General features: G+C 46.5%; 1 protein-coding gene across 1 annotated transcript in view; it reads right to left on the bottom strand.

The window, feature by feature from the left end:
* Positions 1-25,340, bottom strand: part of NWD1 (NACHT and WD repeat domain containing 1) — a 337,845-nt gene that overhangs the window by 154,814 nt on the left and 157,691 nt on the right. The window contains exons 9-13 of the mRNA XM_069649205.1: positions 22,526-22,690; positions 21,236-21,433; positions 17,544-17,666; positions 8,714-8,913; positions 3,625-3,897 (exon numbers count right to left, since the gene is read on the bottom strand). Of these exons, the coding sequence (XP_069505306.1) occupies positions 3,625-3,897; positions 8,714-8,913; positions 17,544-17,666; positions 21,236-21,433; positions 22,526-22,690 (959 nt within the window). The remainder of the gene's footprint in view (positions 1-3,624; positions 3,898-8,713; positions 8,914-17,543; positions 17,667-21,235; positions 21,434-22,525; positions 22,691-25,340) is intronic.

The following is a 25,340-nucleotide window of genomic DNA, read 5'->3' as shown; positions in this document are numbered from 1 at the left end:
GGCTTACTAGAAAATAGTAAGAACACTTGGAATAAGGGCTCAATCATCGGAAGAGCTTTCCTAACTGTTTTTTTACGCTTACTCTCTTCCCTCTGTTCATCATTTTGGCTCTTTTCTTGTAGAAAACCCTGAATAAACACTAAGCACCCTAACAAGGTATGCACTGCAAGTGAGTGTGCCATGCCCTCTTCGTGACACTTTCTTCATGAAGCAGAAAATGCAATGATCCCCTATAGCCCATAGAGCAGTGATCTTCAAGCTTTTTTGGCCTGGGCCCCCGCTGAGGAAAATGTGGGCAGGCCGGGTGACCTCAAAAAATGCAAAAATGGACAATAAGTCCAAATGGCTATGAATTATCGCGTGCCATCACTGCACCCTACTCCCAGTATAGTACCGGGGGACCCCCCACCTGCTCCTATCACAGTCTCTGGGTTCCCTCATTCCACTCCTAGCCCATACTAACAGTGACCAACTTGTGTCAACTCAAATATTGGGACTCATCTATGAATGTTATGACAAATGTGTATTTTTATTGAAAGTGGTATATACACAAAGTGCATGCTTACCATACATTTTGCTTAAAAGAAATTATTTTTATCCATAAGAAAAGATTGAATCAGTGGAACTAATTTAATTTGTGTATGATGTGGAACAATACACAGATGTGATTTATTTAAACAGAAAAACTGAAAGTTTCTATTGTTTGAATTATTGAATGAATGCAAATGCCTTCTATATTGAAATAAGATATTGCAATATATTTGCTGGTTGCTGTGCCCCAGTTTATTCACCGTGATTGTGCAGTGAATCTTCTCAGTACACATATTCTTCAGTAAAGGTAGCACTTTACTTTCTGGGAGCACCTAAAGTGGTCTTTAAACAGCATCATTTATTTTTGAATTGGTTGATCATTTAATTTCTGGAACACAATAGAGGTGTGTATCTCTACTCTGCATTTATTCAATCCAAGCCCAGTGCCTGGGCTCTCCCCAGCATACACCCACCACTGTCCCCGGGCTCTCCCCACCCTGCTCTCGCCACTATGTCATGCCCCCTCATCCTGCTCCCACCAATGTACCTGGGCTTTCCTCACCCTGCTCCCAGCACTGTCCCAGGGCCAGTGGCAGCGGGTGAATTATTTAAGTGGAGGGGTATACATATTTCTCCCAGATATGCCATAGCAACCAAGCACAGTGAGGGAGCCCGAAACAATCAAGAAGGGTTTACGGGGGCTCTCCCCCCAGGAATGTTTTTAAAATAATGGGTTAAAATGTTGCATTTTAGAATATACCTTTAAAAAACATTGGGTACAAAGTAAAACAGTTTGCAATCAGCACTGGGGGGCTACCTCATTGACTTGTTTCGACTGTGGAAGGATTAGAGACAAAGTGGGCTACACTGCGATTTAAATTTGTGATGTGTCTGTTATAAAATTATTTTGGCAGTGGGTGCTTAACCCAACCCAACACCTTATTGTGTATTTAAATCTAACCAAGGCAGAGTGAACACTCAACTTCCAGAAGGACTCTCCCGCAAGACCTCCAAAGTAGAGATGGGTATTATATCTTTAGCAGACATTTAAAAAGTGGATTTGCTTCTAGAATTTACACCTGCCACTTCCCGGAAGGATGAATGGTTGGTCTGCCCACATCTCTCCCAAGTAAAAGCCCAACCGGTGTGCAAATATTTTGGTCAATCAAGAAACTAGAATGTTCAGCATTCTCTGATTGGCTGGAATCCACCTAACGCTTTTCTCATTGGGTGGATTTCGACTGTCAGAGAAGTGGGGGGGGGACTTGGCAGCTTCCTGCAACCCTCAAGTCATCAAGGCTTTCCCACCCAACCTATAGAGGTGGTTTCACAGAGGACTCGGACGAACAACACCTGATGCTACTGAAACCCAGGGGTGGACTAGGAACCTAACGTGGCCCTGGAAATTATTTTCAAAATGGCCCCATATTACATTGTGTGAACCAATGCTGCAAGCAAGACCAACCCCATCAAATATGGTTGGGTTGGGATTCACCCACCCAAGACTATCTGGAAAAATGAGTCTAAATCGTGAATGCTAAAGCACATATTTCCTATATAAAGATTAAAAAGTAGTTAAACATAAGAAACATACATTTCTAAGAGTGTGGAAAACATACTCGTAGCTTTATAACAATTTTCTTTTTTTTCATATGGGTCTTGGGGGGTGGAGAGATGAAAGTAAGGGGTAGTGTGGATAGGAAAGTGGATAAGAGGTGCAGAAAAACAGGGCACCCACACAAAAGAGGCCCCTTGTGTAGAGGCCCGCTGGGAAATATTCAGAGTTCCCTGTAGGCCAATCCACCACTGCTGAGGCCTACCTGTGTGCATGTTCATTCCCCTGCATTCCCCACCCAGTCAAAGCACCATGGATAGGCTTATAATGGCATTCAGAACTTTATTTAAAACATTTATAAAAACTGCTGGCCACCTTAAGGCTCTGGCTTGAAAAGGCCAATGAGTCTAGCAAGCAGGGGGTCGGTGTGAGCTACCACTGGGTGAAGCAAATGTTAGTTTGCCCACTGGCAATCAAAATCAGAATTGTACTTGGATACCACATCGCCTGGAGGAGATGGTAATAGGAGCGGGCTTGAATCAAGAGAGAGCATTCTTGCCAACCGCACATGGTGAAACTCTAAGGTTGCCCCACCAGCCACCGCCGTTCTGGGAGCTGTGACAGGCAGCACGTTCCTTACTTTAGGATGGGTAGGTGTTTGCTTCATCAGTAGCGTAGGTGATTTATGGTTGGGGGAAAACATTTTGGTCATTGATCTCTACTGCTTCCGCAAAGATTGGAAGAGCCCGCTCTTTGTAGAGGCCAAGATGGATATGCCCTAAACCATGCAAAACCATCAGAACGACCACCTCACCACACCCAACCTTGTGTGGCTCCCTGAGATGCACGCTACCCCTTAAATGGAACGCCACACTTCTCTGTGCACCTTCCTGAGTACTTTTAGAGGGGCCTCAAAATGTGCCTCCAACAGCTGGAAGCATCCAATTGTCTTCAGTACAACCCGACGGTCTCTGTCATTGCCTCACAAGATCCATTACTGAAGTCTAATGGCTATCGCTCAATGGATTTGCTGCCATCACAATGTAATCACCACGCTCACTCCCCAATACAGTTTCAGGTTACTTTTATATAGGACCCATGCTGCCGAGCAGCGGCTTCAGTGCACTCATTAGGTACAAATCTTGGTCACTAGCGAGGGTTGTCAACTAATGTCTCTGTCTCTCTGCATGCTACTGAAGCTCAGGGTCCAAAACCAAACAAGTGCATCACCCTGGTGATAACAAAGTGTGGGAGTTGCCTGCATTGTTTAATTGGAAGTATTACTTATGTTGACCGAATTTCCATCTTGTAGAAGAGGGAGGAGAGTAGTAGCAGTAGTAAAAGGTTTCCATAAAGCACAGACACTACAAGTAAAACCAGTTTCAAGGCAGGAGAGGGGGAGGGTCTTCTCTAATGTATTATTGTTATGTGGGTCATTCGGATGGGAGGTATACGTGTGCCTTATGAATCTGTAGTCTTTGGCAAGACACCTTCCTTATAAGAAACCTATAAACATGCACACAAACATACATACATACCATAGAAAGGTGGCTGTTACTGAAGCCTATTGCCATCTTGCCGTGCTTCTGGATCATGGCGCCGCAGGTGGGGATGCCTTCGCTCAGCCCTGGCAGCTGGTGGGTGCCCTGGGGCTCTCCAGTGCAGCTGTCCCACAGCCTCAGGATACCACCTTCGGTCACAGCCATAACTAGCTGCCATGGCGCAAACACCGCTGCACACATCCGCTGGTCAGGTGCACCGCTGGACACTTGGAAAACGGGTTCTCCTGTTTCAAGGTTCCAGATGTTTATCTGAACAAACAAAGTAAGGATTGTGGCTTAATCAAGGACTTTTTGATACACGTCATAACAACAATGTTCACCAGACTGCTGTGATCTGGACTACTGACATGAGCGGCAGAGAAAAAGAGAAAATTGCAGATGGGAGGAGAGCTGTAGGGTCTTAGTTGCTGTACAATACAAGATCAATACACAATATAGAATAGTTAGCGGTAGGGGTGTTCTATCCTTCATCGATCCAGAATTGTCCCAATTACATGTTCCTAATGCCCCACGCCGCCTATAATAACCTGCTTTCTGTATCTGGTCTCAATTAGATTCCAGGACCAACACTGTTCTAAGGATTGTGCCTCGGTATAACAGACTTTTATTGTGAATATGCTATTTCGCTCCTGGCCACTAGTTCCACGCTTTGCATCTCCTTCAAGAGGGGGCAGAGGGGACCTGCTGTAATTGTCTCACGTGGTTCATTGTATGCCTGTACTCGGGTGTGTGGTGTTTTTGTGTCTTGTGTATGTTGGCATGTAAGGGTAGATGTGCATGTCACATTGCAAGACGACCCTTGTGGCCTCGGGGAGGGTGCCTAGTTCTGGATGGTTGGAGGTGTACGAGATTGATGGCATTTAGAGGAATTATGGTTGAAACTGTGTGTAGCAGGGGCAGCAGTGCAATGGAATACCAAGAAAGTTACACACTATGCAATTGGTATTGTTCTTTTCTTTGGTTGTCTGTATCACTGTGAGCTAGAGAGTACTTTTTATTTAGACAAGGAGAGTACTTCCACCACAAGTACTGCACCTAACACATCATTGCAGACAGACCACTCCCATTTCGGGGTGCTTTACAGAGGATTGATGCAAGTTGATGGTATCCAGGATGTGAGGCGTGGGAGCTGGAATCTGAAAGTGTGGACATTGCCAGACAGAATATTAATAAAGTGCAAGGTGATGGGTCAACAAGGTCTTTGAGGGGAACAAATGGATTTGAAGTGTGTTGGCAGGATGAGGTGCAACAACTCAAGGTACTCAGTGGGTGAGAGGGGAATTGGGCTGGGATACAACAGCCAAGCGCAAAATGAGAAAAGAACACGTGGGAATATAGTGCCAAAGCCCTTCCATAACGCTTTGCAACTCTGCCATTTAATAATGAATTCCATATGAAATCTCTACTTCCCATACAGGCTGAAATACAAAGTGAGTTTCCAATTTAGGGAGACCGCCTGTCGCTCAAACCAGGTAGCATTTATGCGATTGTGACGAATCAACTTCCGGGGCATCAGTGGTCTAGGGATGAAAATCGGTTTCTAAACCATCAATCAACCACACACCTCTAGTACACCAGAAGGGATCCGAACAGATTGGAATAGAAGTGAATTATAAGACCTCCTTGTCCAATTTGGGTAATGTGGACAGAACGGCAGGCTTATCTCTGCAAGGTTGTGGATCATTGGTTAGTTGAAACACAGCGAAAATATAATCATTACCCAATGATAAAAGGAACTGTCAAGTCAAGGTTGTATAAAAATATCTACTTTATTATTACTACAACAGAAATTTCTAGCACACTACAAATACGACCAACCCTGCAAAGGAACACAGAGGCCAGGCAGTTTCACAAAGGAAAGGGATGCACTCTGGACACTGACAGGAGGGTAGTTTGTAAAGTAATCAGTTTTAGTGTTCAAGGTTATTGGTTTCAGCACCAAGGGGGCAAAGTGTTACAACTGTCTCTATGGTACCCGCAAGGTCGGACTGGGACAAGAAATAGGCCCGGTCACCCAAAAAAAGTGGTCCACCCCTCGCCTCACAACCCTTGACCTCTGATGACATCACCGGAAGTGATGTCCTTTGACCCCACCCCAAAGTGACATCCCGGGAAGCGATGAAACACGACCTTTCACCCCTTGACAAAACAGGAAGTGGTATCAAATAGCATTGGCCCTAAGTACACTAAATTACTGTGAATCCAAGCAGACGTCGTCTAAGGCCAAATGATAATGTTATTGTATAGCACTTTTTTATAGAACAAATATGCATACAGTATCACCTAACCTGTGTTGGTACTCATATATCGACCTAAGAAGGATGAAAGGCTTTTTGAAAAGAAAAAAAAATGTGGAATAAAAATATTTCTTTTTCTTCGAAACCGGCCCATGCATGGCCAGAAACCGGCCCCACTCCCCAGGGTCGATTTCGGCCCGGCCATGGGCCAAAAGGCAGAGGGGCCAATCCGACCCTTGGTACCCAGTGCTTAAGGAGTTCTTGATGCTCGGCAGCATCGAGGCGGTTCCAGGGAGCTTCGCAGCCCTTGAGACAGAGTTAGTGGCGGGAGACAGCTGTGTGTACCAGGCGGCAGGCAGTTCGCCAAGCAAGGCTGGATGGACATCTGCAGGCTGTGCGGCGGCTTAGGGCCTAGAATCGCTGTCTCTGTGCTGGTTGGCAAATCTGGAATGGTGGTCGAGGTGCCTCGGACGGCTCTTGCGACTGCAGCCGGATGCAGTCCGAGGACTTGACTATCTTGAAAATGTCCGTAAAAGTTGGACAGTGGATGATGCTTGTGTGCCACTCCTAGCTTCTTTGCAGGGCTCATTTGGTTCTTTCAAGGCGGACGGGTCAAAGCTCAGGAGAGTGTATGCAGGCAACTGCCTTGTCCTTAGTTCAGATACTCTCCAGCACTTCCCACCTAGGAAGCTTGTTGGCATAACCTGGCAGGGCATGCTGTGTGCTGCCTGGGTAGCGGTTCTGGAGCTGCTGGACGGGTCATCTGAGTCCGGAATCTCCCTCTGTTCCCTGGTAGATGTTTAGGGGTGGGAAATTGCTTCCCTTTTGAAACTCCATGTCTTCCTTCACTGGTAGAAGATGTAATGTAGACTGTACCCTCAGCTCGGGTCCAAATGAGTCCTTCTTACTCCTTTTGACCTCATCAGATGATCTGCTAAGTGAGGGGTTTAGCCCTCTTTTAAAGCCATATGGGCCCCAGTGATTGATGCAGGCTAAGCCTACCTTAATGAACCAATTCTGTGTCCCCACCAACAATCTTCTGTTATTCATGAGGTCAGGACTAGAGTGCTCTGCAACAGGACAGACCAGGGGTGACAACATATATCTACGTCCCACCCATCTTCCTGTCTGTTGTCGATCAAAGTGTCTCTCTGGTTAACTGAGCCCTCTGTGACTCTTGATTAAAGTGCAGGGAAAGCAGGTCCATGAAGCCATTGATATTTAAATTAGGCTGCTCATGGCTGGAGGAAGGTGTGCCTTCCCATTTCTGCAGATGCTTTGATGTACCTGGACTGTAACATTGTAAGTGAATATGACAGGGAAAGACAGCGCCTGAAAAACTGTGTCTTGTCTTTCCGGACTACATGTGACTATGCGTTTTGTGCGGGAAGCAGATGAAATGGGTGCGGAATGGGCGCACACATTTCTCAGAGGTTGGTGTCCCATCATTCATTTTCAGTATTCAAAAATCAAAAAGACCCAGGCGAGTGCACTCTCCCTGTGCGGATGGTCGAATTCCTGACAGCCATCTCAACAAAATGCCATTTTGGCTCCCTAGAAAGCGGCATATCATTGCCTACCATAGCACCGGCCTTGTGCTTAACCCTTCTTCCGTATCATAGTAACTCATCTAGCAAATCAATATCCTGTCTAAAAATCTGGGGGAGGGCCAATTCACACTCTTTGATGACTGCCTACGTATCATGCATGCCTAATGCGTTGAATACGGAAGCTTCCATTGGACTGACTTCTTTGTTTCGGTCTAACATTTAGCCCTGACATTACCGTACAGTCTCTCAAACACTGTAAGCATGCAGAAATGACCAAACAAAACAGTGTTGGAATGTTTTAACACCTACAAGTGGCCCCCCCTAAAGGTGAGATAAGCGATTGACACTCTACTCAGGTGAGGGTGATGCTGCATCATGTAGGTTCCCCAGTGAAGGTATGGGCGTGAATGTGTGAAATGCATCGGGTATGTATATCATGAGCATCGCGAGAATTCAAAGCACACTCTACAAAAAAAGGGGGCGAAACATACAGAGAGAAGGACAGGGAGAGCTGGGGAAGCAGGGCAAGGACAGGGAGAAGCGCCACCAGGGGGGCCTGCTCCCCTGGCTGGCCACATTAACTGCTGCAAGCTTTTTAGTTGCCTGCTTGCTTTCTCTGCATATGACCTAACTCCTGCCGTTAATAAATTTCAACCTCTAGTCCCTAATCCCTTGGCACGGTTCCATGTAATAATGTCTCCACAAAAATATCGCCATGCAAAAATATCGCCAAAAAATGGCCGTTTTTTGTGGGGATATTATTGCATGGCTGCCCCTATCCCCATATATATGGTCACCCATATAATATCGCGACAACATTTTCCCGGCGATATTATGTACGGCGACCATATATATGGGGATAATATTACCTGATACATTTGGCACAGCCAATCTGCCTTTATCTTAGTTACGGTGTAGCCAAAATTGCGAGAACCCCTCAATTGAGAATGAAGAAGGCCAAATACCCTGTTCTGTGATTTGGTGCTGACTCGGGGGTGCCTGTTGTTGGTATTATTGTCTGAGTCACCTAGTGGGTGAGACCAGATGGATATGCAAATGGATATTTCTCCCCTGGGACGGCACAGAGAGGTGAAAGGTAATTGAGTTCCTTCTTCCTATGTGGACACCATCCCAGAGAATAGGTGTGAGCAGGTTATTGACTCTTGTTCGTTCTTAGTAGCGAGGCTTTCCTACTTTTTGGCAATTGGCAGTGATATCTGCTTTTTTTTACAGGAAGATGCACCCCTTATTTACGGAAATGCTGGCACATTTTCCTACCTGTGACCCGGAAGCAGAAAAGATCACGTTACTCTTTTCGTCCACGTGGAGCACCCAAGAGCTCTGCCACTCATGGTGGTCCTCCTGTATCGACTGCCACTCCTTCCCGGTCACCAGATTCCACAAGCGCAAGGTGTTATCCAAACTGCCGGAGACTGCGCGGGTTCCTCTGCCAAAGACTCGCACGCACAGGACCTCCGCTGCAACAGAGCAAAACAAAGCCCACAGGTGATCTTCTGGACTAACTGGTAATATATCATTGCCCTAAGAGAGGAGGCCCTTCTTTCAGCGGAGGAAATGCCAGAGGACCAGTTACAACTGGCTTCTACTAGAAATAGAGCCAGTCGAATGTTTCTTTGATATCATCCTACATTAGTTCATCGAAAAAAAAAAAAAAACATTGGCCATTCTACTGCATTAATAAAAATACCACCTGAAATGGACAGACACTGTTCAACACCAATGAAAGCAATTACCAAGCACATAAAATCAACAGGATTTGTCTTCATATAAGTTCCACAAATACATCGGCCAGTGGCAGAGGCAGGTTTCAGTGATGTAGGGTGCAAAAGGCTCCTTATGGGGAACCTGTCCATACCATTTCACTAGTCTGTGGACTACACAGGGGGTTGAGGGGATATATCCAGCTCTGAAAGGAGCCCGGGGTGGGTGACCTCCATCCCAGTCCCTCTTTGGAGCACTTGCTTGAGAGCTCCCCAACACCCTAGCATTGACCGGCTGCCTGCATGTAGTCTCCTCAGTGCATAGAGGCCTCCTCTTAAAGCTGGGTAACCCCAAGCTCTGCCACTGTAGTGAGCTGATCTCTAACAGGTCAACTGAGGTCTCCACCATGGCTGCTGTTGTTTTCTAGTACATCGCTGTCAGAGAAGTCTAAGCTGGCGCACCTCTGCATTGCAAGCCCGGTTGCATTGGTTGTGCGGGGCCTGGCAAATATGGTTCTTCCAGATCATGAGGGATGTGCCACCATCTACCTCATTAGGCGATACAAGCAGATGCTAAAACAACTCCTGACAAATCTTTCTGGAGCCTGGAACACATTCAGTATCATTCCTGCTGGAATGGAATGGAGCAGTTTAGAGCCTGGAAAGCCATTTGAATTGAATCCTTGCACTCATTACATGTGCAATAGTGCTGCAGAGAGGGTGCACAATGCTTTCTGGAAAAGGAACGTTGCATGTAATCCGGCGCAAAACGACCTTTCCAGAATACATGGACTGTGAAAGGGAAATGACGTGCCAGGCCACGGAGGAGGGTGTCAGATGAGTGCAGTGATACCATGGGTCGGGGAGGGGAGCGATCACCACGGCCGGCAGGGGGCGGGTATCATAGAGGCAGCGGGAGGGAGCAGAGGCAGGGGTCCCGGATTTGGCGAGCGGTAAGAGTGGGGGTGAAGGAAAGGTCAGAGTTTGTGGGGGGAGGGATGGGAAGGTGGGCAGGGTACATAGTATGAAAACTAGTTCATTTCCCAACACCTGTTGTGCGATATACCTTGTACAATGGGAGTTGAGAAACGGATTCATTTAAAAAAGAAAGGTCCACATAGGAGAGCTGCAGAGACATTTCTTTCGGACAGGTCCTACTGCAGACACTGTCCCAATACTTAAAAAGTAAGGACAAAGTCCAGTGACAAGGACCCTGCTGAGATCCAGGCGGGCTTAGCGGGGTGACACTGAAACCCTCTGCGTCGCTACCGCAGGACCTCCTTCTCATAGCAGGGGACAGCCACATGGCTCACCTAAAAGCACCAGCCCTAATCTGGGTCCTCCAGTGTGTTTCCATAGTGCAAACAGGGAAGGACCACAAATCCCACAATGCCCTTGGCTTCCTGAAGGACCGGGAAATCACATTCATTGTCACAGGACATTGTGCCAGGAGAATGGGGGTAGATTGGGTCAACCCACAAAGGTACATTCCAAACCCCAGGGAAGACACCACAGGTGACCCGACACCCAATGCCCACAAAAGATGAGAAAATGTGCCCTTGCTCATCCTTAATAATACAAAACTGACAAATTACAACCTTTTTTCTCTCTAGAGAAGCTAGTAATATTAGAACTGACCTTGAGGAAACAGTAGAAGGTCAAAAGTAAGTTCACGGTTAGAGAATCTTCTGGTAACAGACAGAGAGTAGGAGCTGCAGGCAGGAAGAGGCAGGGCAGGCTATAGAAAACCAAGATGGCTGCCTCACCTCTTCAAGCCTCTGTCTCATTGAGCCCACCCCAAAGGGCCTGCAGGAAGGAATGCTAGTTAACCTATGCTGGCCTACCCAGCAGGAAGGAATGCTAGTTAACCTATGCTGGCCTACCCAGCAGCAGCTTGTTGCCTGGAGGCCCAACCCAGGGGAGGGGCTAAGGAACTATAAAAAGATCACCTCTGAACACAGTCGGTCTGCACGAGTCCGTCAGATACGTGCTCAGGAAAAGAATCACAGAGGTTTTTTTCCGGAGAAAGTTGGAGAGGAATTAGACACGGATGGTGGCCTTTTTCACCTGTGCGAGACACGCTCGGCTGGGAACTAGACACTAGAGAGTAGGCGGATCTCCAGTCACTCTGCGAGCCGATTCGCCTGGATCTGGGAACGTGGGATGCGAGGAGGCCCGAGTCTGCAGAGGAGGGAGGACAATCGGGCACGGGAGGAGGAGGGAGCACTTCGAGGAAGAAGCGTGAGGTGCATGTTTGAAAAAGCGGCGTGCTTTGTTGCTAGAGGGGCTGTGTGTGTTCGGTGTTGGGGAGTGCGAAAGTAATACGATAGTTGGTACTTGCGTGGTGAGTGTCCCTGCCCGAATACTCTGGAGACAGTGGCTGCGGGCGGTGGTGTGGGGTGCAAGATGGCGTACATCCTGCACCTGGGAAGAGTGATACATTGAGCAGTAAGGGGACCCATGGTTCTACAGGGGTTGGTGGTGGTGCAACTGACAAGGGGTCCCTTAGGAATTTAGGAATGCAGGGGGGAAAGGCGGGAAGAAGAATGGCAAGAGTGATGGTGGGAAAGGGAAGTTGGGTACAGGTGGTGGTCACCAGTCTCTGGCTGGGGGTGTGACAGGTGTTGATGCTGGGAGGAGTGTTGATGTTGGGAGGAGGACTTTGGGGTCTCTTGGGGATGACAGTGGGGCACTGCTTTGGAGTAGATCCCCTGTGGATCAGAGGGTGGAGGGCAGTGGGGGTTCTGGTGGTGAGTAGGAGTGAAGCTGCGGTTGAATCCATGGACGCAGAGTCAGGTTGGCAGGTGGACATAAAGTCGGCGAAGCCCGATCAAGATCTTAGTGGTGTTAGCCCTTTTGTGGTATCTGAGTGGGTCTGGAAAGGAATTGGTGCTTTGCAGTCTGTTCAGGTAATTAGTGGGGTGCATTTGTTGGTTAAGGGTGTGGGTGAGGTGACCAGGAACAAAGCGTTGGATTTGGGATGTCTTGGGAGACATCCTGTTACCGTGTCAGAACAGGGTGGTGCGGTATGTAAGGGAGTGATTTATGCGGTACCTCTTTGTGTGCATGATAGGGATATGGTGAATTCCTTGCAGGAGGTGGGGGTTTTGGAGGTGTGGAGGTTGGGTAGGAAAGATCCTGATGGTGGTGTAATTTCTATGACTGTGGCTATTCGGTTTAGGGGGAGTGAGATGCCGGAGCATGTGTTTTTGGGGTTTCAGTATTTTCGGGTGAAGCCATATGTCCCAGCCCCCCCTAGGTGCTATAAGTGTCAGGAGTATGGTCACATAGCACGGTCTTGGAGGAGGGAGAGGAGGTGTGGTGGTCCCCATGATATTAAGGAGTATGTGTCGAATAGTACACCGAAGTGTTGCAATTGTGGTGGGGATCATGTTGCTTTTTTTAGGGGATATTTTGCACAGGTGGAGGCCTGTAAGGTTGTGAGCACTAAGGTGAGTCAAAACATCAGTTATGCAGCAGCAGTTCAGAAGGTACGGGAGGAGCAGGTGGTGGTGGTGGTGGGTAGTCCTGCTGCAGTGGTGAAGCAGGTGGAGGTAGGGGAGGTTCTTTGGGGGTTGAGGGAGTGATTGGAGGGGGTGTTACTATCAGAATCGCGGATTTGTTGTGTTTTATTATCGCAACTATTCATATGACAGCTGGTTGCCAGTCGAAATCGGACAGATTGCAGGCAGTGGTGAAGGCAGAAAAGATGTATTTAAGCATTGGAAATCTCACAGATGAGGATGTACATAAGATGATGAGTGGTGGTGATGTTCCCCGTGAGGGTTGAGGGGTATGAGGTTGTGGCAATGGAATGCGAGGAGTTTGTTGGCGAATGGGCAGGAGTTGAAGAAAGAGTTGGTGAAAGTTGGTTATGTTGACGTCGTATGTATTCAGGAGACATGGTTAAGAGAGGGTATTCATTTTCGTTTTGCGGGATATGTGTTGTTTAGGAAAGATAGAGTGGCGGGTCGTGGGGGAGGGGTATACATTTTGGTGAAGATTTGTATTCAATGTTCTGTCCTTGAGTTTGGAGGGGAGTTGCAGTTGATTGGAGTAAAGTTATTTACGGGTTCTGATGTGTTGGTGATTTTGAATTTCTACAATCCGTGTAGACCTCTTGACGTGGGGGCTTTGCAGCAGGCCTTGGGGCAGCGTGACATATATATTCTTTGTGGGGATTTTAACTGTCATAATACATTGTGGAATAGTTCTGTGACAGATGTTAATGGGACTAATTTGGAGGTGCTGGCTGATGCGTGGACTTATTTTATTGAACTCGCCGGGGCATACTACGACTGACATTCATACCGGTATGGGATCTTGTTTGGGTTTGGGTCTATATCCGTAGAGGTAGGTGTCAGGGTGGTGAAGTCGGCAAGTCCTGCTCCGGGGTGGGTGTTACTTCAGTAATTTGGATTGGGTGAAGTTCGGAGAGGGGTGTAGCAGGTTGATGGGTATGATGGTTTTGGGTGATGCTCAGGGGGTGGGGGTGTCACCCACTGTGGATGCAATGGATTTGGCTCTGTAAGATATCGTTCGGAGTGTTGTGGCAGAATTGGCCACAACTCGAGGTAAGCTCTTCCGGAAACCTGAGGTCCTGTGGTGGTCGTCAGAATATACAGCGGTTGTTCAGGATCGAAAAAGGAAGCGGCAGAAGGCCATGCATACTAAAGCGGTGGCGGACATTGTCACATATAAAAAAGCTAGGGCCCTGGTGCGGAGGGTGATTCGATGTCATAAGCGGGTGTATTGGAGGAATTTTTGTAGTACTCTCTTTAGTGATATATGTTTGTCAAAGGTGTGGGCTAGGTTTCGGGTATGTCCGGGTAGGCGAGAGGCGGAACTCGGATTTCAGTGATTACAGATGCAGGGTGTGACATGGTGTATGATGGTGGTAAAGCAGAGGCATTGGGAAAATATTCTGCCAGAGCACGGAAAATTATTCTCTGGTGTCCAGATGGAAAATGGCAGAGTTCATGGCTGTTAATCAGGGTGCTCTGAATGTTGTAGACAAATGGACAACCAGTATGGATTTGTCCTTCACTTTGAGTGAGTTGCGGGCTGTGCTAAGGGGACGACGGGATTCAAGTACGGGGGAGGATGGGGTACGGTATATTTATTTGCAGCATTTGCCGGATGTTTGCTTGCTGAAGGTGTTGCGGCTGTTTAATGTTGTGTGGGATCACGGTACATTGCCTAGTGGGTGGAAGAGGGCTGTCATCCTGCCGATTCAGAAATTGGGGAAGTCGGATGGTTTGTGTGGGTCCTATTGACCCAATGCTCTGACATCTGTGCTGTGTAAGGTGATGGAAAAAATGGTGTGTGGCCGTCTGGTGCACTTTCTGGAATCGGACCAGCGACTGAGTGTGTATCAGCATGGGTTTCATAAATCTAGATCCGTGATGGATGCAGTTGTGGCATTGGAAACAGATGTGGAGGAGGCTTTGTCCTCTCAGGAAATGGTGGGGGCAATCTTTGTTGATATGGAGAAGGCATATGATATGGTGTGGAGGGATGGGTTGCTATTTGTGTTGCGAAAGAAAGGCGTTGAGGGCAAGATGTTTTTCTGGATTAAGGATTTTCTGATGAATAGGGTGTTTCGGGTGCGTGTTGGGGACATGTTGTCCAAGAGTTTTTGAGGGAAAATGGGACATCCCAGGGTAGTGTTATCAGCTCTATTTTGTTTCTTGTAGCGGTGGATGGCCTTATAGAGAGAGTTCGGAAGTGTGGTTGTCAGGTGTGATTCTATGCAGATGATGGAGTGATTTTGGTTATGGGTAAGGTGGGAGGAGTGATTCAAGGAAAGTTGCAGGAGGCTTTGGAGGTAATGGAAAGGTGGTGTCCGACGACGTAGTGGTGTCAGTTTGGATCTCAAGTACAGCGGGGATGAGGTGGTTTGGGCGATAAAATTCCGGTATCTTGGCGTGCTCTTGGATCAGCGCCTGTCATGGAAGTTGCAAGTGGAAAAGACGGCAGCAAAGTGTAAACAGTGTCTTCATTTGTTGAAGGCGGTGGCGGGTCAGGAGTGGGGTGGAGGGCAGAGGAGTATGAGGATGTTGAATGTGGGGTTGGTCAGGAGTGTGCAGGAGTTTGGAGTTCAGCTGCAGTGCAGTTAGAGTAGGACTCAGCTTAATTTGTTGGATGGTGTCCAGGCAAGGGCAATGAGAATTGTGACTGGGACTGTTCGGTCATTCCCCACAGAGGCCTTGCAAGTATTGGCAGGGATGTTGCCAATGGATTTGAGAAGGGAGGAGCTGAGTGCTAGGTATTGACTGCGTTGTAAGTCCCTCAGTGTGTGCGTCATCCTGTGAAGAAGTGTCTGGAGGTTAATTGGATGCATGCTTGCAAGAGTGAGAGTTGGGAGAGGAAAGGGGTGTCTTTTGGATTCCATGCGGACAGGCTGGTGAAACGATTGGAGTGGAGGGGTTGTGTATGGTGGAAGATGTGGATAGGGTTGTAGGACCGATTTGGATGCAGCATGATCCAATTTCCTGTTTGGATCTGGCCATGGTGGTGATCAAGAAGGGTGGTGATAGAGGGATGATTAAGAGATTGGCGGTGCAGTATGTGGAGGGGAAAGTTGGCGCTCAAACATATATGGATGTATCCACAGGGTTGGTATGGCTTGCTATTTTCAGGCAAAATCAGCACACTATGCAGGCTGCTAGGGGTCCTTGATTTTGAGTGGCCCCGTAGATTCTCGCCCTTAGCCCCTTTTCACTGTTTTACATGTCTGCAGTAGCAGCATAGCCCCCGGCTCCCCTTCACTATTCATTATGAAGAAGGGCCTGTGCAGACTGCAGTTATAAGTGTGCTTTTATAATGCGCTTAATACCAGAGACCAGTTTCTAGGCGTGTGACCAGGATTCGAAACTGTGTTGCTCTGTGTTGTCTTGCTTCCAAGACAAACGCGTTGCCCCAGAGCTATCGGATACTGACACAGCAATGTAAAACAACAACAAATCGTTATACTTGTCACAAAAAGGGGATACCATGTCAACACAATCTAAATGAATTATGCAAGGGATTCCTTTGACTTGTAGAACGCTCAACACTCTAGTTGCTGAGTCTATGTGGAAGTTGAAAACAACTCGTCGTAAATAAAATAATAGGGCAGGAAGACTTGCCAGCCTGACCTCATAGTTTATTAAAAAAGCATTCCTGGCGAGAAGGAAAAGGGGTCCCAAGGTACTGGTGCCTGTGTTGGCTCATTCAGCTGCAGGTCTCTGCAAAGATAGGTTTTTCCAGTGGTTTGGTGCCAGGTGGAGAAGCGCTTGCCGCCAATTGTGCTTAGTGTATATGTGGGTGGCATTAACAGGTGTTGGTTGCTGGATCTGAGTAGGTGCGTGGGTGCTTCTGTGTGCGTTTTGCGCATTAGGTAGATGGAGTTGATACGTTAATGGGATTACAGAGGAGGAAAGCGATTGGATTTTGCACCTGCCTTCCTGCCACATGCTGCCACTGAAGCAGTCTGGGCCCATGGGAGATGCTGCTGCGTGTCCTGGGCATAGGCACGAGGTGTGGCCATCGTCAGCCTTTTACAAGTGCCACAGAAACCTTCCTGCAATCCCATCTCCATCCAGAAAATGGCCTGAGATTTACCCACCAAAGAAAGTGATCACTGATGGCCTTCAATTTTAGGATTCAGTGAGACCATTGTATTACTAGAACATCTGTGTCTGCTTTACCTAAAATCAGACATTTAAGACATACTTAGGACAGGAATCTGATATTTAAATGACAAATCGCTTGGGGCGGGACAAGTGGGTCTAGGGAGGGGTCTAGCAAGGTTTACTATAATGTGATCTTAAATCCTCTTATCCTATATAGTAACCAGTACTCAAACCAGTACTCAAGAGGAAGGCAGTATCAGCCTGATGTAATGCTCATACTCAGGCCATTAACCCTAACATGAAGCTAGTGAATAACAATACTCCCAACAGTAAAACAATGCCGGCTTACTGATATGCAGGAGGTCCTGCCCTTCTTGTATACACACAACTCCAGGGATATGGTGATATCTAATGCAAGAGCAAAGCCGTGCAGCAAGAGGGTGCTTACTATGATTTCTATCTCACCCGATGAGGCCCTAAATCACCAGCCAAAACAAATTATGCATTGCTACAAAAATAACCATATTTTGAAATTAAGATGTTTTTTCCTGTCAAAATACTCCAGACAAAAATAGGGATTACCGAATTTTTCCCTAAATGATTCATTTAATTCCCACTTACAAAATGAATGGGTAAAATATTCCCATATCAAAATGATCCCCATATGCATGACATTCAACATCTGGGAACCCTTTGCCAGGATCTGCCATATGACGCTTCTGCTGGGCCAACATTTGGTTCTCTCTGGAATGTTCTTCAAGAGATGCTCACCCGAGTGTCCGCTCAGTGTGTGAATGACCTCCACGTCCTTCACATTCCAGACAATGATGGACCCGTCCTGGGATCCCACCAGGAGTAATTTGTGCTCTGCACTGAGCTCCATGACTGTAATACCTAAGGAGAGAAGCACAGGGCAAGAAAGATGAGCAAGTGGAGCGGGCAAGGAGCGTAGTTACACTGCACCTGCAGCCCATGGTTTATATGGTCTGCCGCGCTTTCACTGCCACCATTTTCATAGTGGACTGTTCGGTGGTGGCAATTTGATCACCATATACTGAATGCGTAGATAGCTAGATAGATAGATATATAGATAGATGGATGGGGGATTATGAAGAGGCAAGGGGGGCAGGGTGGTAGGTAAGAGGGGGTAAGACTCCCCTCTCCATTATAAGAAAGAAGACAATGATACGGAAAATGGCCACACCTGAACAGTCCACTATAGATAAATGCAGAGATATAAGCACATAGCAAGGGTTTATATATCAACGATGCACAGAAGGCTCTGCCTACAACCGATCTATGGGAAATTGTACATTCGTGTTATTTCATATTTGTGTTTGTACTCTTTTAAAAAAAAATCAAAAATGAAAGAAATGACCGCATGTCTTTGAGTAGCTATTCCCTCCCAATAGGTATAAAGTTCACGGTACACATGTGGCACACAATCTAATGTCTGTGCAGAAACAAATACATGTTTCAATTGAAAAACTTAGTAAAAATTGTTAGGCTGATAAAATATTCCTATTTACAAAAGAGAATAGTCTTACATAAACTATGTCACTTATCTGGAGTATTTTCAGTACAAGTCAGCAGTCCTTCAAAGTTACATGCACTCTATAAAGAAGCGCAGTATCTTGTGAAGGGGATTGTCCGGCCCCGCCTATGGCTGTTATCAGTTAGGTACTACCACCACCTCATGTACTGAATTTCCTGTTGTTCACTTCCTGCTAAATCACCCTCTATGCAGACAACATGATTAATGAATGACTGAGAAGGCACTGAAGACAGAATAAGAAGGGGTGTAAACACATGTTCTTGCCCTTTTGAACATGCTTCAAGCTACCCCAGATCCCGAGCAGGATATGTTCTATGCGCCTTTTCTGGCCATGTGAGCCTGACTCCGAGAGAGGATGCCTGTAGGCAGCGGGGTTCTCAGTTCCAGGATGGGGCAAGCTAGTGACGCTTCACAGCACCTCGCTTAAAGGCTGACATGGACGGTGTGTCCTCCTCGGCCCCCTCTTTTCACACCCTTACACTAGAACTCTCTACCCACTAAAACCTGATGTAAAAATGCAAATATGTATCAATGTAATGGCTGGTGTAATGCCTAAGTATGTAATATTTTTATGCATATCATGTTATCAACATATGTCTCCTTTTCATGTCTCCACACTGTGTCAATGTCCTTTCCTGACCCTTGGGGTGTTTGGGGTGCTGGCCAGGGGGCCCATGTACCACCACCTGTTTCGTTATGCAGAGCCCAGGTGTGGCATGGGGTGGATCACTTGGGAACCAACCCAGTAACTGGGTTGGGGCAAAGGTTTGTCACAAGAAGCTCAGAAAAGCATGTGGCCTTTTAAATAAGGGAATACCTAAATTCAGATGCGATGCGGGCAAACTCAGTAACATTTGTCTTTTATTACAAGACCAGAGGTGGAAAAACCTCTTATGTTCAGTGCCAGGGAAAATGATACACTCAACAGTGTTAACTTCCCTTACTAGCATAATGAGGGGTCCGTTGTTCTCTCCAGTGTCTGGAGACTCGGTTGCCAGAAGGCAACTGCTCCAACAGGCGGATGCAGAGCTCCAGCGATTTCTGCACATGCATGGAATATAGACTGAAAACAAAATGGCCGTCCGGCATAAAATACGTTTGGTCTGGTAAACAAGGGAGACCCGGATTTGTGCATCAATGGCACCCGAGTTGAAACACTTAATAAAATCTAACTAATCTTGCACAGAAAACGGAAATACATACACGCGCGCAAACCCTCACTTGAAGCCCATCCCATGGGGAGGGAAAATGGCCCTCTATAAGGCCCCTGTAAGGGAGCCCAGATAGAGCACTGGTGCAGGAGTTTTGTGGAGGAGAAGGTGTGAATTTTGAGAAAGCTGGAGATCAGAGAGACAGGAGAGGAGGTGTAGAGTGAGGAGGCTAATGAAGGAGCTGAGGAGGTGATGGAGAGAGTGAGGATGCTTGTAAGAGTAAGATAAGAGATGGAGGTGGTGAAAGAAGGAGAAGAGAAGTTGGCAGAGGAGAGAGTAAGACTAGAGGAGGTGGTGAAAGGAGTAACAGAGGAGGCAGAGGAGAGAGGAAGATCGAAGGATGAGTTGAAAAGAGGAGCAGAGGGGGGAGAAGAGATGTGGGGAGGAGACCCCATGCAAAGGAATTTGGTGAAACTGATGGTAGGGGCTACTACCATGCGGCAAGGCACCGAAAAGGTCCTTGTGGAGCCAGCAAAGACAGGTTCCAGACGAGGTTGCAAGAAGCCATGTAGGTATGTAGGTATGAGCCTGCATTGAGGCTTTGAGGAGGGAAGTGAGTGGGCTGGCGACAGGTAACACCAGGACCATAAAGCACGTTGTTGGTCAGGAAGCCTCTATACTGCCCATACCTATCTGTACCCACTTCACCTCTGGGAAGAGTTGTGTGGTAGGTGGAACCTGCTGGCCCACATCTAAGTCTCAACCTGGCTGAAGACTATGGATGCATGAAACCAAGGCCATCAAAGTGAGAAGATAAGTGTGAAAGAACAGACCTGCGCTCTGAGTGCAACTGAGGAGAGGCTTGGGAGGGACTTTGTTTTTAGAGACTGTTTTGGGCTGCATTTACTTTGATAGCGATCTTGGAAGAACTAGCCATTAGCCGAAATAAACCTTTGTTTAATCATGTGGCCTGACTTGTGTCCTTTGTGGAGACCACTCGTTACCCTCCACTTGATCACCCAGCTTATAACTACCAACATATTTACTTTAGGTATTTGAAGGCACCCAGAAATGCGACTGCCTGTACTGCACAGTTCTTCTCTGTATGCCACTTCTGCTCGAAATGCCAACCTCATTGTCCAAATACCGAACAAAAATACAAATACAAGTGGCCGACATGGGGCCACTATAAGTCCCTTCATTTTTTAAAAAGTGTTATCATTTTGTCCACATTTTGCATTTTTTCTGGAAATTACCCGAAACAGTTACAAGCATTTTACCAATGACCCTCCCTCAAAAAAACAAGAAAACATGTCTCTGTTTGCTTTTTTTCTGGAAATTACCCGAAACAGTTACAAGCATTTTACCAATGACCCTCTCTCAGAAAAACGAAAACATGTCTCCATTTGCATTTTTTCTGGAAATTACCCGAAACAGTTACAAGCATTTTACCAATGACCCTCCCTCAAAAAAACAAGAAAACATGTCTCTGTTTGCTTTTTTTCTGGAAATTACCCGAAACAGTTACAAGCATTTTACCAATGACCCTCTCTCAGAAAAACGAAAACATGTCTCCATTTGCATTTTTTCTGGAAATTACCCGAAACAGTTACAAGCATTTTACCAATGACCCTCTCTCAAAAAAACAAGAAAACATGTCTCCATTTGCATTTTTTCTGGAAATTACCCGAAACAGTTACAAGCATTCTTTGGAAAGTTCCCAAACGTTCCTGCAGGTTTTGCGCGTTGCGCTTTACCTTTTGAGAATCCCGTCAGCGTCGTCCGCAAGGGACCTCCTGGTGGCTGGAAGAACCCGCACTTGGGTATGAAGGTGGGGTGGGGGTAGGTGTTGAACCAGCTGGTGCACTGCCGACACAGCTCGCCGATAAAGGAAGGGTAGGAAGACGCAAAGAAGTGAAGCCGCGCCAGCACCTCAGTGTAAATAATACTTTCCTCTGCGTGGAGAGAGGAACAATGAGTGCAAAGCAGTACATGTGGGGGGCTTGCTGTTGTACAATCATTCTGAAATATTAATCATAGTTGGGAAATATATTGCTGGCCCGTCCTGAGATTAGTGACTAACTAAACAGTCTATTTCATGATATCACAGGAATCTATTGCCATTACAGGAAGAGACATCATCAGTACAGATATCACTGGAAGTGACGTCACAGGAAGTGAATTAAAAGAATATGATAAGAAATATAAAAAGATGCAACTCAATAATTCTGCAGAATAGAAACAGATGCATGGTACTTAATCAATACATCAAATGACTTATATCTTTCTGAAATGACCTCAATCACCTCAACATTTTTTAAATGAACATGGCTGGTCAAATCCCTCCTACAAGAAGGTGTAACCTCCAGCCCTCCAGTAAGTGATTAAAGTACGATATCAAATTGAAAACATATCACCTGACATGAATATCATTAGGCCACATTTCACTGGAACTGTTACTAATGGGCTAGCATAATGTCACAAACCACAGTGACAAGATGCATAGGTGGCCCAGGAGTACTTTTCCGTGGTCAATATGCAGCATAAGGGCTAACTCGCTCTGATCACATACACTACAAGAGAACCGCAGGGCCAGTAGGGAGTGCGAAGAATACTGTCAACATCTACGACTCCTTGATCGCTGACCTTCTCTTGGACTCTTCTGCCTTACTTTAGCTGACCTTTCAGGGTTTACGACGCAGCCACTACGAGTCATGAGTGATATACAAAAGCCATTCCAAATAAGACGTCACTGACCTGCCTTTATGGAGAACGCTGTTTGCTATGTTGTTTAATTCCTGACCCAGTTACCATTTGTACCACCATATGTGTTACTAACCTATTATATGTCAAGTAGCAAAGTCATGCTTTATTGATGTTCCTAACTCTATAGGGTTGACCCTACTACAATACCCTAAAGATCACTCTACCGGGCAAGAAGGACCTTAGAAATGGCACATCTGTGAGCCCCGGGTGTAGCCAGCATACAACATTTTGAGATCATCTGCATAAAACTATTAACAATGCCAGACACAGCGCACTCTTACCCACTTGGCCGTCGATGAAGTCTATGGTGGGTTTGAAGAGGAGTAATGTGTCCCGTATCAGGGCCATCTCATCGCAGTCTTCGGAATCTGTGCTCATAACAAAGTCTTCGATAACACTCTTTATCCCTGACGACACAATCTTGCAGCTTATCCAGTCCATACTCCCTAACAAGGAAATGGCAATCAATATTCTGAAAACTAGATCAACCAAAACTACAGATAACAATGAACCTCTACATTTCCTGGGGTCTGGCTGTAGGCGGTACCTTTTAACACTTGCACACAGTTCTAAAAGATTGTCCACCTGAACAGGTCACATGAGGCTTAAGGTTTACGGTTGAAGGTACACATGCGGATACGGCTTGTTTGTGCGAGGTGCTGTGTCAAAGTTCTTGCCAACTGAAGCCCTCCGAAGTCCAATTATGAGTCGTTGCCCCGATTCACACCAGCTACTTTCCACCTTCAAGGTGACTCGATCCTGCTCTCAAGAATGAGAGGGTTGTCTAGATTGACTCTCAAAGTGGCCCTGGCCTCTCATCGGAGAGTACCAGCATGCAGGGGCATTAATAAAGAAATGTCAATGACTGTGTATCGATGCCAGCACCACATACTCCCATTGATCATTGAAAAGAGGTATTAGGGCAGAAGTCTATGGTCGCTGCTCCCCCGCTTGAGATGGAATTGCAAAGCTTTCAATGGAAGGTTCATGCACCCTGCACCAGTCCACCAAGCAGGTCTTCCTCAAAGCAGGACCAGCAGATCAGGATCCAAATCACCCAGTTAAAGCTGCTCAAGCATGGAACACACTCCCTATTGATCTCAGACGCCCCTTACCGTTCACTAGATTCAGAATCAAGGCCCTCAAATGGCTCCACTCAAACGATCCATAATCTCTTCACTCTTTAATAACTACTGTCTAAGAACTTGTGACTTACCCACCCGCCTATTCATTGTTGCAACACTAACTGTAATGTATCCTGTATTGTAATTCACGTTTTGTATTCACATGTATGTACTATATTTTGACAGGCACTGTAACTAAGTTTCGAGAATTCTTGTATTGCTGCGCCCAGCTGCCCTAGGGCTTGGTGCGCATTTTCAAATTAATAAACAAGCAAACAAACAAACTTCTAGCTTTATCTCCCTCTCTTTCCTAATCTGTCCCAAACTAGGAGAGTTGTGAACCATGATAACCTCGGAAACAGCGTCTATATTAAACAACATACCTGACTTAATTAACTTAAGCATCTTTCTTTAAAAGGTCCTTCAACTTGCTCAAGATGAGGTCAGCATCCCTGTGCACAGAGCCTGCTTCTTTAGGGCACATCAGGGTTTGGACGGCAGTGGGAAAATGGGCCATAATACTTGAACTGCCTATTTACCTCTCCACCTGATTATGAGCTGAGCAATCTAGAGCACAAAGAAGCCTGCTTGTGAATGGATGTGTTACCTTGATGCAAAATGGCGGTAATGGTGCAGGCGGTATTACTGCATGTCCTAATACTGCTACTCCCCAATGGAGTTGTACGAGAATTCAGAATGGGGATAGCTAAATCTATAATCCAGCAATGAATTACCATTACCGCTGGCGGTAACAGCAATTCAGTCTGGCGGCATTAGCACTGCTAATGCTGTGAAACTTGAAATGAGGCCCATTGACTTTTTGGATTATGCATTCCATAATATGATCACTGAAACCAGGAGAATTTGAAGGGATCCTCTGCGAGTTTTCTGAAACCTCCCATTGTCACATGATCTACTTACTGGAGAAATGTAAACAATCACAATCTATCTTTTTAGAGAGTAAAGATCTGATTGCTGCTGTGTAGCTTCCACAAGTAAATGTTCATATTTGATTGATTTGCAAAAGAAAAGTTTTAAAATCTACTGATTGCTTTGGCACACCAGTGGAAATGTTGCTTTGCATTGGGTAAGTGAATAATTCCGGCGTTGGAGAGTGGAGGGCTCTTAACACGTCCACCTACAATACTCGCACCAGCTGCCAAATCCGCCTGGTTTTCTGCCAGCATGTGTTTTTATGCTGGTGGAAACCAATGGATTCCTATGGAATCTGCTTGACGTTAACACCTGATAAAATCAAGCAGATTTCCACGGAATCCATTGTAATTGCCTCCCAGCAGGGGTGTTGCTAGGTCTGCAAAAGATCCGGGGTTACGCTAATGTCGTGACTGTCGGGACTCGGGGCTCGCTAGACTTTTGGTTGTAGTCCCTGAGCTTCTATCCGGGGCTACAACCAAAAGACCTGGGGCTACAGCCCCTCAGCCCCCCCCCCCCAGCAACGCCTCTGCCTCCCAGAACGGTTAAATGCGGACGGCATTTGCAATTTTTCTTAGATGTAGTAGAAAAGTAGTTGCCTGTGCCTTATGTGTTGGAAATATCCACAATTGCATGCTGGGGACCTCTGCACAGAGGTGCAAATGTAAGTGGTCCCCTCTGTACAATGTATGAACCAAATGAAAATACCCCCGCCCGAATCGCACAATTTGTGGGAAGGTCAGGTTAGAACTTGGGTACCCACAGGAAGCAGCGTTTCCACCACAAGCCACATGATGATAAGTACATGAGATGTATGGGTTATCAATCACCAAAGGAGGCCCTCATGCAACAGGTCCCAGCTTAAAGTAATATGGAGATGGGTAACTAATATGATCTGCAACTTAAGTGCCATGCGCATTCAGCAAAAATGATTCAGACACCCCAAAACAGAGCAAACGTGGTCCCACATGCTTTAAGTGGCTGTGGCTGAGGCTGGCAGCAGGGTAACGTCTGATGCTCAAAGGATAATGGGATGGCT

This window comes from Ambystoma mexicanum, chromosome 1p (assembly GCF_040938575.1).
Source record: "Ambystoma mexicanum isolate Mex_15411 chromosome 1p, UKY_AmexF1_1, whole genome shotgun sequence".
In the NCBI taxonomy this organism is placed as follows: Eukaryota; Metazoa; Chordata; class Amphibia; order Caudata; family Ambystomatidae; genus Ambystoma; species Ambystoma mexicanum.
Note: the sequence above shows the minus strand (reverse complement) of the source record. Positions and strands in the feature narration are given on the sequence as shown.